The sequence below is a fragment of the Oncorhynchus keta genome, chromosome 18, assembly GCF_023373465.1.
Source record: "Oncorhynchus keta strain PuntledgeMale-10-30-2019 chromosome 18, Oket_V2, whole genome shotgun sequence".
NCBI classification, from domain to species: Eukaryota; Metazoa; Chordata; class Actinopteri; order Salmoniformes; family Salmonidae; genus Oncorhynchus; species Oncorhynchus keta.
In genome coordinates this window covers 9,435,929-9,454,653 of record NC_068438.1, presented here as the reverse complement: position 1 = coordinate 9,454,653, position 18,725 = coordinate 9,435,929, and the positions used below count along the sequence as shown (strand labels likewise).

Below are 18,725 nucleotides of genomic sequence, written 5' to 3'. Positions count from 1 at the left end.
ATTAACTTTAATTACTCCTTGTCCGTGTCACACAATCCCTTCTTATGAACTCATAATGTTAATCAGATAAAATAAAACAGAGTATAAGTTTACTTAGTTACAGTTCCATTTAAAATGATTTGTTCAGTCATTTAATCGTAATTTTCCTAACAGTGTGTAAATCAAATTAATAGGCTGCCAAGCGTAGGCTATTAGCAGTGGTGGAAAAAGTACCCAATTGCCATACTTGAGTAAAAGTAAAGATTCCTCAATAGAAAATGACTCAAATAAAAGTGAAAGTTACCCAGTAAAATACCTCTTGAGTAAAAGTCTAAAAGTATTTCGTTTTAGATATACTTAAGTATATGGGGCGGCAGCGTAGCCTAGTGGTTAGAGCGTTGGACTAGTAACCGGAAGGTTGAGAGTTCTAACCCCCGAGCTGACAATTTGTCGTTCTGCCCCTGAACCCACTGTTCCCAGGCCGTCATTGAAAATAAGAATATGTTCTTAACTGACTTGCCTGGTTAAATAAAGGTAAAATTTTATAAAGTATAAAATGTAAATAATTATGGCAAACCAGATGTTTGTTTTTGTTACTTATGGATAGCCAGGGGCAATTACTTATGGATAGCCACACTCCAACACACAGATATAATTTACAAACAAAGCGTTTTTGTTTAGTGAGTCCACCAGATCGGAGGCAGTCGGGATGACCGGGATGATCTTGATAAGTGCGTGAATTGGACCATTTTCCTGTCCTGCTAAGCATTCAAAATATAATGAGTACTTTTGGGTGTCAGGGAAAATGTATGGAGTACAAAGCACATTATTTTCATTAGGAATGTAGTGAAGAAAAAGTAAGTTGTCAAAATTATAAATAGTAAAATACAGATACCCCCAAAATCGACTTAAGTAGTACTTTAAAGTATTTTTTACTTAAGCACTTTCCACCACTGACTATTAGTCGGTGATGGAAGTTAAGAGAGGTGCTGAGGAATAACAATCACCCTTATTAATGAATTGGTTTGTAAAAGTTGTGAAATTACTAACAATAACACAAAAATATGAGTTATTTACAAACACATGAGAGAACATTTATTTAATGAGCAAAAGTAGAACATAGAAATGGCAATAAATGAGATAGCTGCAAGTATTAGGTAATATTGCCCCCTTTATTGAGCACTAGAATGTATATATTACATTACATAGCAGTGTGGAATGTTTGACCAAAGGTGTGTTGCCAGAAAAAAGGAAAACACAAAACGTTCAAATATTTGGACTGTAGAAAGGTATTAAAGTAAATGTGTGCTTTCCTGGTGTTTCTGCTATCTAGTGATAAATTGAATGAACATTCATGACAATGATGTATGAACATCTGCCAAACAATAATAACAATGGTAATATAAAATAAAAATCTTAAAATGGAGAGAGCGATTAATGAAGGCTTTTTGTCGGCTTTCCCTGATGTTTTATGAGTACATGGTCAACTGAAGCCACTGTGGAGAAAGCAGAACACAAAAAGATGTGTGGTTATTTAGGTCTAATTTCAGTTCCTATATCCAGTCATTAATCTTAAAAATGGTCCCTAACCCTAAACACACTGTTCAAATGCAAAGAGAAAATAGTGAAAACTAATGTACCTCCTGGATGTTGACTTTGATAGTTCCATTATCATCTTTGTCCAGAGTCTTGAAAGCTCCTGAAAATGCACAAAACACTATTACTGAAGGGTAATGAAAAGGAAATAGTCTGAAATCAAGAACATAAACGGACTGAGCAGGGGAGGATTGAGGATCAGTCACTTACGACACATAGCGTCCAGTCTGACCAGGCACCCAATGAAGTTGTCAAAGTCCATGTTGCCCTGTTCATCACTGTACCTGCGAACCATCAACTGGAAGAGCTGGTCGTTGAGAGGGAAGCCTGCACACGGACATAACGGGAGAGAGACACCAATGAGACCAAACACATATATGCTGGCTTTCATCAGTTGTCATGGCTGTTTGTTGTCACTGTTATAAAGGGCCTTACAGTATGATGTCAAAGATATGCAATTCCATGTTCCGTTTCTCCTGGTCTCTGAGCTCACCTGCAGCTTTGAATGTAGCAGGAAGCTCTTGTGAGGAGATGTGCCCGGAGCGGTCCGCGTCATTTGATATGTAGATGCACTGAATCATAGCGGAAATAAAGATACACCGAGAGGTCAAAGTTCATCAAATCAAACTTTATTTGTCACCTGCGCCGAATACAACAGTTGTAGACCTTACCGTGAAATGCTTACTTTACAAGCCCTTAACCAACAGTGCAGTTCAAGAAGAGTTAAGAAAATATTTACAAAAAATTTAATTCATCATAAAAAGTAACAACGAGGCTATATACAGGGGGTATCGGTACCAAGGCAGTGTGCGGGTGGTTTAGGTTAGTCAAGGTAATTTGTACAACAGCCAGTAACAGTAGTATACAAAACAAATGGAAGGGGGGTCAATGTAATAGTCATGGTGGCCACAGCACCTTTTATTAAGAGTGTATTAACATGACAGTTATAAAACAACATTCTTACATTAATGGAGTAAGAGGACTAATTTGAAGTTGTAGGTGGTTTTATATGAATGCCTTGCAAATACATGCAAATCATTTCTAGCTCAAGGCAAATGTTTCACTGAAATGTCCATCATTTCACACAATTGTTCATACAGTGCCGATTGTCAAAAATGTAACAAGGGGACTGAACTCACCTGCCATTTCTTGATGTTGTTCCATAAAAACTTGAACTCATGGAAACCTAGCTTTCCTGTGCTGTCGCTCTGTGTGCTCAGGGTTAAGGTAAAACTTAATATCAACTACTCTGATAGTATAGTATAGTATAGTATAGTATAGTATAGTATAGTATAGAATAGAATAGTATAGTGTAGTATAGTCCTCCATCCTAATACAGACACTGATGTGGAAGGATACGTCCATGACAGCCACCATGCTCCTGCATGACTCGATGCTAAAGCCATCAGTCTTCAGGTCACTGCCTGAAATGAACACAGACAGACCACTCCTTCACTACAATCCAGAAAACCATTCCCTGGAACCAGTCTTGCACTTCGACTCCATTATGTGTGCAAGAGGTGTACAAAGACAAATATAGACACAAGCATGGTGTTTGTGCAAGAATAGGACTCACGTTTGCCAATGATCCTGTTGAGGATGTTCATCAATTCTGTGGGGCTCACCTCCATGTCCTATAATGCACAGAGAGATACAGTAAGTCCTCATACGCTCGATATGCCTTCAAGTACTTGGGTCACAAGTCAGCTGACAAAAGGATAAGGACACCGAGACTACTTTAATGAACATATGTTTTAGGAGTACAATCATGGACCCAATGCATCTCTCTCTCTGGATTTGTGCGTGACATATTAGAACAACCTAAGTCATTGTATCAACTTTCAGCAGACACATTTGCGGCAGGTATATCTTCAGGTTTCATTCCATATGAATCTTGTGTTCCCCCCCTTATGAGTGAGGCCTCAATGAGTTTGGGCTAGTCATCAGTTTAAAGTCGATTGTTGCCAGCTGAGCCTGCCAGTAGAACATGTATCCACCCCTATCTATGACTCACACAATCTACAACCCCACCCCCACAAAACCTAACCAGGCAAGAGAGCCGCCCTGTCAGACAATGGTAGGAAGCACATAGAGGAGGAACCAGTCCCTCTTCTTGTCAGTGTTATAAACCAGGGTTGGGTTGTCAGCAAACCACATCCCGGGTCTCTTACTCCACCACTGCCTGATCCCACAGCAGTGAATCATTGTGAGCAACCAGGCGCCCAATGAGGTTGTCAAAGTCCATGATGCAGTGTTCGTCACAGGAAGGAAATGTTTGTGGAGCCCTGGGCGTTAGTGACTATAACCAATGGGGCAGAATCAATGATTTAAGCCAACCGGAGCTCTTCACGGTACTCTTTCCAAAAGGCTTCTATTAGTTGGCAGCAGTGCATGACAGACAGCACATTTGAAGCTTCAAATTCACCATGTCTGTGTAGATAGTTGAACCACATTCTGAAGACTGGCTCCAGATTAAGCAGGGTGAATGGCTGGAGGGGAGGGGTTTGGAATGCAAACAAGATTTAACTGGGATACAAGAGGCAACAACAGGGTTACACTGATTGTGCCAGTGTATCATCAGCCCAAAACTGAAATACCATCCATCCCATGGATAGTTGGCTGCACCTACAAAAGATAATACACCACAAACAATACTGGAACTTAATTAACACACTGGTCATTGGTCTGCACTATATTACAATAAAACACTAACAATGGGTAATGTAAATAATTTTAACAACTGTGTGTTGTCCTTGTGGAAACCCACATAACGAAACAGCCTCTTTAAAACATTCAACAACAGACCTGATTATACAATGGCACACTTATGGAAACTGAATTTGATAGCCGAAAGCCTTAGGTGAACGTCTCTCAATGACTCATAGCTGGAATCAAGAGAATCAAGAGGCACTCTTGACTTGACTTATCTGGGCTCTTTACTTCTCTGAATAGAATAGGAAAGGACAGTAGGTTTGGAGGTGAATAGGATCAGATATGATAGTAGTAGGAGTGCATAAGTTGAAAAACAATAAGTACTTACATCCCCAGCAAGTTGCTGGAACACCTTGCGGAACTGTCTCTCCTCGTCGTTCTCATTCTGCTCCGCGTAGGCCAGAGGTCTGCGTGGTGGGGGCTAGGACACAAACACAGACCAGGTTCTGTTAACACTAACACTCACAGCCCTCTTCACTGCGGTCTAGCATGCAGGACAGCAACAGTTGTGGCTCCTTTGCTCAAAAGAGTAGTGTTAACTTCTAAAACTTTCCAGTCGGCAGTGAGTGCACTATCATAAGACTATCATAAGACAACCCCTTGGGTTGTGCTGTGGCGGAGATCTTTGTGGGCTATACTCGGCCTTGTCTCAGGATGGTAAGTTGGTGGTTGAAGATATCTCTCTAGTGGTGTGGGGGCTGTGCTTCAGAAAAGTGGGTGGAGTTTTATCCTGCCTGTTTGGCCCTGTCCGGGTGTATCGTCAGATGGGGCCACAGTATCTCCCGACCCCTCCTGTCTCAGCCTCCAGTATTTATGCTGCAGTAGTTTGTGTCGGGGGGGGGCTAGGGTCAGTCTGTTTAAGTATCCTCTCTATAATTCGCTCTCTCTTTCTCTCTTTTTTGCTCGGAGGACCTGGACTACCTGGCCTGATGACTCCTTGCTGTCCCCAGTCCACCTGGCCGTGCTGCTGCTCCAGTTTGAACTGTTCTGCCTGCAGCTATGGAACCCTGACCTGTTCACCGGACGTGCTACCTGTCCCAGACCTGCTGTTTTCAACTCTCTAGAGACAGCAGGAGCAGTAGAGATACTCTGAATGATCGGCTATGAAAAGCCAACTGACATTTACTCCTGAGGTGCTGACCTGTTGCACCCTCGACAACTACTGTGATTATTATTATTTGACCCTGCTGGTCATCTATGAACATTTGAACATCTTGGCCATGTTCTGTTATAATCTCCACCCGGCACAGCCAGAAGAGAACTGGCCACCCCTCATAGCCTGGTTCCTCTCTAGGTTTCTTCCTAGGTTCTGGCCTTTCTAGGGAGTTTTTCCTAGCCACACTTGCTTCTACACCTGCATTGCTTGCTGTTTGGGGTTTTAGGCTGGGTGTCTGTACAGCACTTTGTGACATCAGCTGATGTAAGAAGGGCTATATAAATACATTTGATTGATTGATTGATGATGTTCTGAAGGAATATTGGTGCTTAAGGGTTTACTCACAGGATCTGATGGCACAAATTGACCAGGGTCGATGTTGCTGTTGGAGAAAACAAGAAAGACCTATTACTATTTAATAAATGTTAGAAATGTCATGAATGAAGTCAGTATACTGATGTAACAGTATAACTTTAGACCGTCCCCTCACCCATACCCGGGCACGAACCAGGGACCCTCTGCACACATCAACAACAGTCACCCCTCGAAGCATCGTTACCCATCGCTCCACAAAAGCCACAGCCCTTGCAGAGCAAGGGGAACTACTACTTCAAGGTCTCAGAGCAAGTGACGTCACCGATTGAAACGCTATTTAGCGCGCACCGCTAACTGAGCTAGCCGTTTCATATCCGTTACACTCACCCCCCTTTTGACCTCCTCCTTTTCCCTCAGCAACCAGTGATCCGGGTCACGGCACCAATATAACAGTATAACTTTAGACCGTCCCCTCACCCATACCCGGGCGCGAACCAGGGACCCTCTGCACAGATCGACAACAGTCACCCCTCGAAGCATCGTTACCCATCGCTCCACAAAAGCCACAAGGGGAACTACTACTTCAAGGTCTCAGAGCAAGTGACGTCACCGATTGAAGCGCTATTTAGCGCGCACCACTAACTAAGCTAGCCGTTTCACATCCGTTACACTGACAGTGTTTGTGCGTGCGTGTGCGTGTGCGTGTGTGTGTGTGTGTGTGTGTGTGTGTGTGTGTATGTGTGTGTGTGTGTGTGTGAAAATGAGCCAGGCCTACCTCACAACATCCAGGATGCCACCAATGAGTCTTTTGGCCAGAAACATCTTGTGAAGGGACAGAGGCAAAAATCTACAAAAGGAGTCAAGAGAGAAACATCTGACATCAAACATCTAATCGATTAAACAAAAGGCGACAACAGAGAGAGAAAACGAGCCATAATACAGTATGTCCGGCTGTAATAAATGTGTTATTGGTGTTGGGGCTCCCTCTGAAAACTTTTTCTCCCTGGCCTGTATTGGTAAGTAGCACAAACAGTATAACCTCTGCAGCAGATGTCAAAAGTGACGAAGAAGACAAAACAAATCAACGTCAAACAGTCTGATAAACTTGTGAAGGCAATCTGATTCCCTTAAATTGATAATAATACTTACAGGGAACAAATGCGTTGCTGAATTCGGCAGATACTGACGTGACGGCACTCCTTTTTGGTACACACCCAATTCCGCAAGGAGTTATTTTTCAATGCATCAGAGCTCCACACCCCTGCCCAATAGAGAAGTGCGCACCATAGGGAGAGACAGGTCGGAATGACTCTGGGTCCTACAACCCGTAAGTTTATGTCAAGAATAACTAGCATTTCCCTATTGATGGTATTAGGGATGATGAGACTAATTCAGACGACACTTTTACAACACTTGTATTATGTTTGAGTCACATAGATTTAAAATAATGATCAATTTAGGGTACAAGGCCTAATGTTCATTGCATTAACTGATGCTGTTTTACAAAACAATGGCATATGATTTCATGTCCTAATAAAAACATTTTTAGAATGTCATTTTTTCCTTTCGAACTATAGACCTATTTGCATAACCTACATCTTGCATGCAATGTAGATGTCTGAAACGGGGGAAACATTTGAAAACGAAGAAGCTACGCTGTGTGAACTTGTCCAATAAGAAAGTACATTCTCCTTCCCAAGTTGAAAACGTTTTCTCCGGTTTGTTGTCCACGGAAGACCGCCTACATTGTGATGTCAGACAAAGGACCCAGGCAGGCTGCCTGTTTACCCGGCTCTGACACTGCATTTAACGGGCGTGTAAAGTGAATACAAGTTAATAAAAATGTCACTTTTATTATGCTATCAAAGCATCATAGGTAGCCTAGATAGGCTATGATATCTTGTTAAGAACATTGTTTAGTTCAGCCAGATTAATCTATTTCAACAGTTGATTAAACTGTCGCAATCTACACAAGGAGGCACACTTGCCTTCGTTTTACGCACCATGCACCATTCTGGCGACAATGTAACATTGTAACCGCTTCCACTGTATTATACGCAATGTAACACTATCATTCTCCCTTGATTAGGCCGGACAAATGATCCTTCTTTTTTTACTCTATCAGTGTTAGTCAATATGGGTTTGTTTCACGACTAGTCAATACAAGTAATAAATAGTAAGTGATCCGATCCATTCATTCATAGACATCCTGCCCCTGGGCAAATATTGAATCTTGGCTCACCATCATGCCTACCTACGTTCCAACTATTCAGCTATTTTGTTCCGATCATTTAAAACCCAACAGGGTTTTAATCTAAATGTTGTCCAAATCTATTTGCAGTACTCATATGTTTGACATTTTTTCACAGCTTGTGTTCCAGGAAACTTTGAAAAAGCAGAGCTTTTTCCTCTTCACCAAGACAATGTTTAACAATACTGTCATTCAGCAGAAATGTAAGTAGGCGATAACCTTGCTTATGTTCCTGAAAGTTAGGATAAAACTCAGTTATTTACTGAACCTTGTAGAATATCATATAGCAAGAACATGATTGCCCCTTCTTCTAACTAGTATTGTAGGATGGTGTACTGTCAATGCAGGATATTTGTATGATATCATTACTGTACACAATACGCTACTTTATTGTGTCTACAGTAAGAGCATGGGGAGGTTGGGGGAGGAAGTAGTAGCCTCTAGCCCTGGCTCTGGCCCTCAGACAGGAACAGATCTGGAGAGAGCTCTGTGACTAAGTTGTTTTCATAAGATGTCTGCTGTTTCAGGGTTGACAGAACACTGTGAACCTCCGGTAAAACTCAACATCTCCTGGTGCCTAAGGAGCTCCCGCTGCTTCGACGAGGTATTCGGTCTGAATGGGCTCATTCAGGCTGTTGTATTCCATAAACTCTCCAGCGTTTCCTTTTTTTCAGCTAGTTCCAATTGTTCTCAATTTAACAACAGGCAATGCAAGATTTAGGGTCTCGATAGGGAGAGTAGTGTCATTCATGTTTTTTTGACTGTATAGACAGTGTGGTTTGTGCAAATACTTATTAACTTACTTATTAACTTTATCATACCTGTTTGATTTGCAGCCTCTGAAGGCAGGGAGCTACTTCAGAACGCCAACTGTGAAGCAGGACGGATGCAGTGGGTTCTATGTGTTTTATCAGTACCCTGCCGTTGAGTGCAAACAGCACATGACCCACAGTGAGGTACAGTATATGGCAATGGAGGGTCTCATAAGAAGGGCTTTCATGGAGAGACACCTTCCCCTCCAGGAGACTGTCTAACATGACGACAACACCACCCCAATGGGTGTTGCTGGGCAGCTTCAATGTAATGCTCTTATTCTTCTCACTTTGCTTTGTGAGGTAGATTGCAGCTATAACTTGATAACCCTTCACATACCTAACCATTTCCTTGGCTCTCTTGTAGACTGTATCCACTGTTTTCAGTGCCATGACGTCCTTGCGGAGCAGATTCAATGCATGAGCAGCACAGCCAATGGGTGTGATGTGAGGGTAGGACTCCACTTTACACAAAGCAGCCTTCATGTTTGCAGCATTGCCTGTCACCAATACCTTCTGTGGTCCAAGGTCATTGATGACTTCCTTCAGCTCATCTGCAATGTAGTGTCCCTTGTGTCTGTGCTCTTGTAAAATACTGGTTGAGGGGTGGAGATGATGTAGTTAATAATTCCTTGCACACAAACATTTGACCGCCCATCAGAGAGGATTTCAATACAGTCTGCTTTCTCTATGATTTACTTGAACTCTGTTTTTTTTATTTTTTGTTTTTTTTACCTTTATTTAACCAGGCAAGTCAGTTAAGAACATATTCTTATTTTCAATGACGGCCTGGGAACAGTGGGTTAACTGCCTGTTCAAGGGCAGAGCGACAGATTTGTACCTTGTCAGCTCGGGGGTTTGAACTCGCAACCTTCCGGTTACTAGTCCAACGCTCTAACCACTAGGCTGTTGAACTCTGCATCCAGCAAATGAGTAGATAAAGCATATCTGGTTGGAAGGGTGTATGCTGGGCGACGAACATTCAGAAATCTCTTCCAATACACATTGCCTGTGAGCATCAGAGGTGAACCAGTTGCATACACAGCTCGAGCAAGACATTCATCAGCATTTCTCTGACTACGTTCCTCCATTGAGTAAAGAACAACAACGTATAATTCCAGGAGGAACATGAGCTGTTGCTGTCAATAAAGGTGTCTGCTTCATCATTTCCACCTCGAATATAAGTAGAGAGACTTTTGTCAGAGGTTGCTTGTGAGCGCTGAGGGAAATGTATGCACTTGGCCAGATGATTCTGCATCTTTGTTGCATTCTTCACATATGATTTGGCACAGTATATGCAAATATACACAGCTTTTCCTTCTACATTAGCTGCAGTGAAATTTCTCCACACATCAGATAGTGCCCGTGGCATTTTCCTGTAAAGATTAGAAACAGATTAGTAAAAAAAAACACAAATGCAATTCCATGTACAGATAAATAGTTAAGCAGTTAGATTAAACAACTCCTTTGTAAGATAAATGTTTTAAAATAAAACATATAGAAACAGGCGAATTAACACTCCTCAGTTAGCAGGCTCAAGTAAGCTAAACCCACATGTTAGCAAAAACTAACTACCAGAAATTGTAAACAAGTTAGAAATGATAGAAACACTTTGCAGTAGGCTACTATTCGCTAGTTAACAAAAAGTATGTCATATGAAATATATTCATCCCACCCAGTATTGTAATCAAAACTTACCAGAATGCATGTAGCCCTTGGCCCAGACAGCGTGGGCTCAATAGCATCTCATAAGTGTGTAAGATCTTGAGAATCAGCCGTACATGTGATAGAAGAATGCACTGTGCATGCAGAGGATTGTGATTCCATTGAATTGGGGATAGTTTAACCAAAATATGCCACAAGACCTATAATTGCCTTGTGTATCCCACAAAAAAATGGTTCACTGTTATAAGCTAACTTGTTTGAAACATTTAAGCAAAGTACTCCAAATTCCCGGGCTTGACTTCCCATGGAAAATTTTCTGAAAAGTTTCTGACGCTTTGCAACCCTAATAGTAACACAGTAATTCACCTAGGTGTCATTGGAATGGCTGTCTTTATCCCCCTGTTTTAGCCTGTCACTGTCAAGGACAAAGAGATGAGGAAAAGGACCGCTGGGAATCCAAAGGAGGTAAATCAACTCAAACACCCTCTGATATCATAATCAAATATATGCTAAGTGTATGTAGATGTATGTGAATAAGGCGATTTGGGTCCTGTGATTCCCAGCCTAGCAACAGGCCTCCATATCAGGGAAATCAGCTTAATCATATTTTCTCTCTTTTAGACGTTTGCTGTTAAAGCGGAGGCAACTGTGGTCACAGGCAAAGCCCCAGCCCCCGCTGCAAAGAAACAAGTGGTGAGTGTTTCCTTGTCCCCTAAGAGCCATGCCAGAATGAAGACACAGTTGAAGTCAGACGTTTGCATGCACCTTAGCCAAATACATTTAAACTCAGTTTTTCACAATTCCTGACATTTAATCCTAGTAAAAAATCCCTGTTTTAGGCCGTTAGGATCACCACTTTGTGATGGCCACTCCAATACCTTTACTTTGTTGTCCTTAAGCCATTTTGCCACAACTTTGAAAGTATGCTTGGGGTCATTGTCCATTTGGAAGACCCATTTGCGACCAAGCTTTAACTTCCTGACTGATCTCTTGAGATGTTGCTTCAATATATCCACCTGCTTTCCCTTCCTTGTGATGCCATCTATTTTGTGAAGTGCACCAGTCCCTCCTGCGGCCAAGCACCCCCACAACATGATGCTGCCACAGGTTTTAACGACTCCAACCTGAGTGTATGTAAACCTCCGACTTCAACTGTATGTATGGTGTACATACACATTGGCTAAACAAACAGTGTGATTTCGATACACCGGCATACTATTTCTTTAATTGCCGTTCTTCATTTCTTGTATCGCAGGGAAAACATTTGTTCAGCCAGCTATTTCCTAATGCCTGGCTGTCTTAAGACGTAGAGATCCTATATTGTAGCTCTATGCTCCTAGACTCCCCAGCATCACATTGATGCAATGGCTCAGACCTGGGAGGATGGCCTTACATGTTCATCATCCCACATCAAAGAGATCAAGGAGAAGAGCAGCACCGCCACTGACTCTGTCCCACCACAGAACTGGGACATCCAACATAACGAATATTATTATGTCCTTCACCCCCTGCAGTGGAAGTCAGTAGGAACAGGAACCCTTTGACTACATCTGTTTCAGAATGACTTATGATCGTAAGTCAATTCTGCCGTGGTAAGTTGTCTACATGGAAAACAGTCTATGCTACAGCTTCATTACATGTAGTATAATGAACACAAGTAGCTTCTAAGGTGTGGTCCTATAGGGCATACTCTCTATCTTACCGGACAATACAGACTCTCTAGTTCGTTGCCAGCTCACCTAACTGTCCCTTTTGCAGTTCTACATGGTGATGTGTGTCATCTATGTGTTGCTGGGCCTGCACTGTGGCCTTGGCTGTCAGTCTGCTACTGGAGAGAGCTACTCGGGATCCAGTTCTGGATCGGCGGGGTTATCTTCCTGTGCATGCTGGAGAAGGCCGTGTACTATGCCGAGTTCCAGAGCATCCGCTATGACGGCCTCTCCGCTCAGGAGGGGGAGAGACAAGAACCTTACAGAAAAGCCACTTGATTTCACTTATGAAATTTCACCTGAAATTCACGTGATCACTTGAGAAACACGTTTTTGTCTGTAATTGGTCTTTTAAGGAAATCAACATGGGGTTTAAGTGGTCATATTTGGTGGACACCCCTAAACACACATTTTCAGCCAATTTTGTTTTCTACCTAAATCTTCCTGGTGGGCAAGGTTGGAATTGGGTAAAATATAGTTGCTCCTAGTGTGGTGCTAAATGTGCAGTTGTACTCCATTTTAATCATCTTTATATGTGTGCTGTGTCCTCCAACAGTCCAGGGGGCAGTAGTGTTTGTGGAGATCCTTTCGGCAGTGCGGACCCTGGCCCGTGTGCTCGCCATCATCGCTAGTCTTGGTTATGGAATTGTCAAGGGAGTCAGTCCCTTCATAAGAGGTCACATTGTTAAGACAGTGGAGAGTGTTAAACTCTATTTCCAATTCTGTCTCTCTCTGTCTCTGTCTCTCTGACTCTGTCTGTCTGTCGCTCTCTCTCTCTGCCTGCCTGTCTCTCTCTCTCCGTAGGCCAAGGCTCAGTGCATTGATATACAGGGTGGTTGGGGTGGGACTGCTCATTTCATTTTTATTTTGACCTTATCTTCTCCGTTGTCGAGGGAATCCTGAGGGTAAATTCGGGTAAGTCTGGTCTCTGTCCTCTCCTTTCTGATCAATATACTACCTCGGTATTCCCCCAAAATATATTGTCCACCTAACTAGACTATTAAAACATTTTGATACGTTTTTGATACGGAACTAAACAAAACAATGCCATGATGCTCTTTGTTGAATATCTTCATCTTTGGCCAAAGGATGCCAGGAATCTTGTGTGTGTGTCGTAGTACCGTCATTCCACTGTCAGTGTTTGCCTGTCTTTCTCACAGGGTCAGGGGGCAGTAGCAGACTACTGTGTGACATTATTCTGGCGTTCACTGACTCGTGCTTTGTGTGGTGGATATCCTTTTGGAGTGGTCAGACATTAGAGGCCATCAGTCTGCCTGTCTGTCAGTCAACGTGTTAATCTAGTTGTCACTGTATGCAGTTAGTCTGTCAGTATTAAGAACTCTTTTATTTTTCTCCCTCCTGGGCATGTTTGTCTTGAGCTGTGTTTCCAAAGCTTACTCAGATCTCCTCATCCCTTTTACCAGTGTCTCTCATAACTTCTCCAACAAGTTTGATTCCAACCCTCTTTGAGTGGCAGTTTGGTTATACACGGGTCCTCTTGGTGTGTATCTGTCTATCTACATGGCTGCCTGAAGAGTATGTGATAATGTCCCCTCGCTCCCTCTGTCACTCCCTCTGTCACTCTGCCCTTTCTCCTGCCCCTCTGTGCTTGTATCCGTTCCCCTCCCTCTCTGTCCCTTTCAGGCTGAAGATGATCTGGTGCCGCTTGCTGCCATTCCGTTGGCTGTGCTCGACTCTACCCTCTGCTGGTGGATATCCTGTACTGTACTTCCCTTCACATCTCACTTTCTCTCCCTCTCACCCCCCCCCTCCCCTTCCCCCCTCCGACTTCATCTTCCAACGCTCTCACTTCCTGAAATCCCTGTGTGCGGACAGTGCCTTGGTGTTGGTTGGTGTTGGCACTTCTCCCTCTATTTCCGCCTGCCTTCGCCTTTGTCTCAGAGAAGGGAATAACCCAGAAGGGAATATTTCCAGAAAATATCCTCCGCCTCACAAAAACAAATGTAGACATCAGCCATAGTCACATGTTTAATTACAGGGCCACTTATAGCAAGGCTATCAATAACTTTATTTTTCTCCTGCAGTTTGACAGGACAGTATTTTAGTGGATTCAGTTAGTTAACCAATTAGCCAGAAAACCAGTTAGTATAGCGATGACTAAGACCACACCAGGTTTTCCAGCCGTGCTTAACCTGGCCATGGGGGGCAGAGGGAAGCTCAACTCCTCCTGAGTGATGAGAAAATGTCTGAAAACCCTCAGAGACTTACACCCTGATTAGCTTGGGTTTATGTTCAGGTATATCAGCTCAGTTGACAAGGTAGGCAAACTCTTCGGTGTTGGTTATGTTGAAAGTCAATGGAAGAAGACTGGTATTATTGGGTTAACTGTTTCTGTTGAGAATTGTATTTCAAACGGTGGGCTGTTTGTTACCCGGGTGTGTCCTGGGGTTATGTTGGGAGTCCTTGACAGCCAATCACATCTTTATCAGCCTGGCCCAGACCATGAAGCTCCTTCGCCTCCGAAGAAACGTGGTCAACCTCTCCCTGTATCGCCACTTTACCAACACCCTCATATTCGCCGTTATTGGTGAGGAGCTGTCTGCGGCTGTGCTACTGCAACCACTTAACAGAGACATTTCATACATAGTGTACTATACACCTTGGTGTGCCCATGATTACAAGCATTCACTAATCTAATATATTTGGCCTGTCACTGTTCTACTCTGCAGCCTCAGTAATTTTCATTATCTGGATGATGAAGACCTTCAATGTTTCAAAGTGCCAGTCAGTGAGTAGTGTTTGTTTATTACGTTACGTAACATTTTAAGCCACGGGTGTCCAAACACGTGCGTGTGGTTTGAGTAAAAATAATAATAATCGAACTCAATATACTTTAAAATGTCTAAAACCAACTCGAAACTGTAGAAATGATAATGAACCCACATTCATAGTTTCTTGACTGTTTCCAGCACGCTAACAAATGAAAAGCTAGACAGTCAGAGAGCATCGGAAATAACATTTTCTTGACAATTTTGACGTCGAGGAAATATAACCAATTTTCCGCACACACACACAGTTGACCTCTAGTGAACTGGTATTTGGCATTAGATATATTATCTTTCACATTCTCTTCCTCTCCCGTCTCTCTTATTCACTCTCTTTGTATCTCTCCAGGACTGGATGGAGCTGTGGATAGACTGCTTCCTGGCGGTTCCTCTTCCCCACCATCCTTCAGGTCATCATGTATCTGTGGAGGCCGTCTGCCAACAACCAGAGGTAAGAGGTCACGGCTAAACAGTTCAACACAAGGCCAAAACCCTCTCAACCAAAGTCATGTTTGTTTTTTAATCTAGGGATTGGGTTACTGGCTAGGATCTTTCAGTATGTCAACAGAGACATCTGTGGCAAAGTTAGGGTCAATTCAGGACATAGAATTGCACTTGTATGGAAAAATCCCATGTCCAAGTCAACTCAAATTGAATTGAGATGGCACTGAGCCTAAGTGGGCCACGTTCAGTAGCCAAATGTTGTCGGCCGTTGCCGATAGGAATCCCATGAATAGAGCCAGCGTGATCCCTTGGTCTGTATGTCAGAGAAGATGGATAGTTCCACATAGACATATGCTATATGAACGTTCCACAACATTGTGTCATGTTGAACGTGCCCCTGATCTGTGATGTCATGTCCTGTTCCCCTTAGATACACCTTCAGCCCCCTAGTGGACGAGGAGCGTGACGACGAGGCAAAGGAACAGCTGATGAATGATACATTTGGTAAAAGAGTCACTGCTGTTTTGATATTTCAGTCATAGGAACACAAGTTGATACTGCATATGGTTCACTGGAGGATGAAATACAATATCTTACCCGGTCTTGATAGGTAGCTAGACCTCTTTGGCCTAGTTGTGACACGCCCATAGTGTGTTGATAGTCTATGGGATGAATGTACCTTGGTTCTCTCTCCAAGCAGCCATTTTTGATAGAACGTAATTGACTCAGCCAGCATACGGTAATCATATCTGTGTTTCTGATCCTATCCGATTTAGTGTACTTCCAGAGGGCGTGAAGACGAGGGGTCTGAAGTCCAAGACAAGTGGAACAGCCTGCTGGAGCGCGTGCTACGGATGGGTGTTCGTGACCAGTGAACTGAGATAAGGCGGAGCTTTACCTAGCAGGGACTTGGAGCCAGTGGGTCTGGCGACAAATATGTAGCGAGGGCCAGCCGACTAGAGCATACAAGTCGCAGTGGTGGGTGGTATAAGGTGCTTCAGTGACAAAACGGATGGCAATGTGATAAACTGCATCCAGTTTGCTGAGTAGAGTGTTGGAAGCAATTTTGTAGATGACATCGCCAAAGTCGAGGATCGGTTGGATAGTCAGTTTTACTAGGGTAAGTTTGGTGGCGTGAGTGAAGGAGGCTTTGTTGCGGAATAGAAAGCCGACTCTTGATTTGATTTTCGATTGGAGATGTTTGATATGAGTCTGGAAGGAGAGTTTACAGTCTAGCCAGACACCTAGGTACTTATAGATGTCCACATATTCAAGGTCGGAACCATCCAGGGTGGTGATGCTGGTCAGGCATGCGGGTGCAGGCAGCGAACGGTTGAAAAGCCATGCCAGCGTAGCCATACTAGCGTTTAAGAGCAGTTGGAGGCCACACAAGGAGTGTTGTATGGCATTGAAGCTCGTTTGGAGGTCAGATAGCACAGTGTCCAAGGACGGGCCGGAAGTATATAGAATGGTGTCGTCTGCATAGAGGTGGATCAAGGAATCGCCCGCAGCAAGAGCAACATCATTGATATATACAGAGAAAAGAGTCGGCCCGAGAATTGAACTCTGTGGCACCCCCATAGGTTGGAGTAGCCAGGCGGAAGGCATGGCCAGCCGTTGAGAAATGCTTGTTGAAGTTTTCGATAATCATGGATTTATCGGTGGTGACCGTGTTACCTAGCCTCAGTGCAGTGGGAAGCTGGGAGGAGGTGCTCTTGTTCTCCATGGACTTCACAGTGTCCCAGAACTTTTTGGAGTTGGAGCTACAGGATGCAAACTTCTGCCTGAAGAAGCTGGCCTTAGCTTTCCTGACTGACTGCGTGTATTGGTTCCTGACTTCCCTGAACAGTTGCATATCGCGGGGACTATTCGATGCTATTGCAGTCCGCCACAGGATGTTTTTGTGCTGGTCGAGGGCAGTCAGGTCTGGAGTGAACCAAGGGCTGTATCTGTTCTTAGTTCTGCATTTTTTTTTAACAGAGCATGCTTATCTAAAATGGTGAGGAAGTTACTTTTAAAGAATGACCAGGCATCCTCAACTGACGGGATGAGGTCAATGTCCTTCCAGGATATCCGGGCCAGGTCGATTAGAAAGGCCTGCTCACAGAAGTGTTTTAGGGAGCGTTTGACAGTGATGAGGGGTGGTCGTTTGACTGCAGCTCCGTAGCGGATACAGGCAATGAGGCAGTGATCGCTGAGATCCTGGTTGAAGACAGCGGAGGTGTATTTGGAGGGCCAGTTGGTCAGGATGACGTCTATGAGGGTGCCCTTGTTTACAGAGTTAGGGTTGTACCTGGTGGGTTCCTTGATGATTTGTGTGAGATTGAGGGCATGTAGCTTAGATTGTAGGACTGCCGGGGTGTTAAGCATATCCCAGTTTAGGTCACCTAACAGAACAAACTCTGAAGCTCTGCACAGAAAGGATAGTTGAGAAGACAACTGTAATCCAGTTCAGCTGTAAATCAAGCCAACATGTTTTCCTTTCTGTCCCAGTGCACTGCCCCCTCTACTGGACTGACGAGTTAAGACAAGGTGTTATTCCTGGTGTGAACAGCAGGTGGTGCAAGCTCCATGCTTATTAAAGAGCAGTAGCTTGTCGGGTTTCCAGCTTGTTTATCCCTCCCTGTTTTCTTGCTGGCTTGAACAATGAGAGGGTGTGGAAGGGTGGTATCTTTTTCTTTTTTTTTTACAACCCCACATCAAATAAAGTCATTAGGATTGTCAATGCAAGGGATATCTTTAAGATATATTTTTTACTTCAAAATGTGAATATACTTGTATGGAAAGGGTCGTCGGTAGATCAGATCGCATGTATCTTTTCTATTAAAGCTTTTGTGAAGATCGATTGACTTCAATGTCCATCTTTGTTTTTCAGTCCACCATGTCGCCTTTGGAAAGTCATTCCAACTATGCTTTTATTTACCCACAGGAGACCATGACAAGCAATTTTGAGATGTCTAAAATGGAATAGACCGAGGGAGACGATGTGCACTGCAGACAGAGACCGTGCGTTGGACAACCCTATGTCTGTATATGAAGGATATTATCCCGTATGAGCTTTGTAAGCAGCGGTTGTAAATACGATGGGATAAACTATGACGTAATGAGCTCACTATTTTATCTTTGAATGCCTGCTTATTTATATTTTTGTGGATATCTGGTTTATTTATTTTTTTAGATTCTTTACTACAAATGGTATCTAGCCTTTCACTGTTTACATAGGTAAAGTGCGGGAATGTGATTAAATGTGTTTTTTTGTCCAGTATGCAGTCTTGCACTTGGCCCAGCACAATCATACAC

The 18,725-nt window shown here is 43.3% G+C and overlaps 1 protein-coding gene and 1 long non-coding RNA gene across 8 annotated transcripts; one reads left to right on the top strand and one right to left on the bottom strand.

Moving 5' to 3' along the window:
- Positions 1–1,132: 1,132 nt before the first annotated feature.
- On the bottom strand, positions 1,133–7,409 carry LOC118397199 (calpain small subunit 1-like). Its single transcript, XM_035791726.1, has 12 exons — positions 7,355–7,409; positions 6,908–7,019; positions 6,534–6,605; positions 5,789–5,825; positions 4,616–4,708; positions 3,152–3,209; positions 2,935–2,999; positions 2,715–2,783; positions 2,069–2,147; positions 1,786–1,902; positions 1,620–1,678; positions 1,133–1,475 (listed from the first exon to the last, which is right to left on the bottom strand). The coding sequence occupies exons 1-12, from the start codon at positions 7,392–7,394 to the stop codon at positions 1,449–1,451; spliced, it is 828 nt and encodes a 275-aa protein (XP_035647619.1). The 5' UTR covers positions 7,395–7,409; the 3' UTR covers positions 1,133–1,448.
- Positions 6,913–18,690, top strand: LOC118397198 (uncharacterized). 7 transcript variants are annotated; one of them, XR_008067736.1, is made up of 12 exons: positions 6,913–7,085; positions 8,128–8,212; positions 8,537–8,613; positions 8,846–9,089; positions 9,189–9,274; positions 10,895–10,951; positions 11,108–11,179; positions 11,742–14,743; positions 14,886–14,944; positions 15,331–15,432; positions 15,856–15,929; positions 16,202–18,690. It is a non-coding gene; the product is annotated as an uncharacterized LOC118397198 (long non-coding RNA). The 7 variants fall into 7 exon arrangements; XR_008067734.1 differs by having other exon boundaries at positions 9,189–10,951; XR_008067735.1 differs by having other exon boundaries at positions 8,846–9,274.
- Positions 18,691–18,725: the final 35 nt, after the last annotated feature.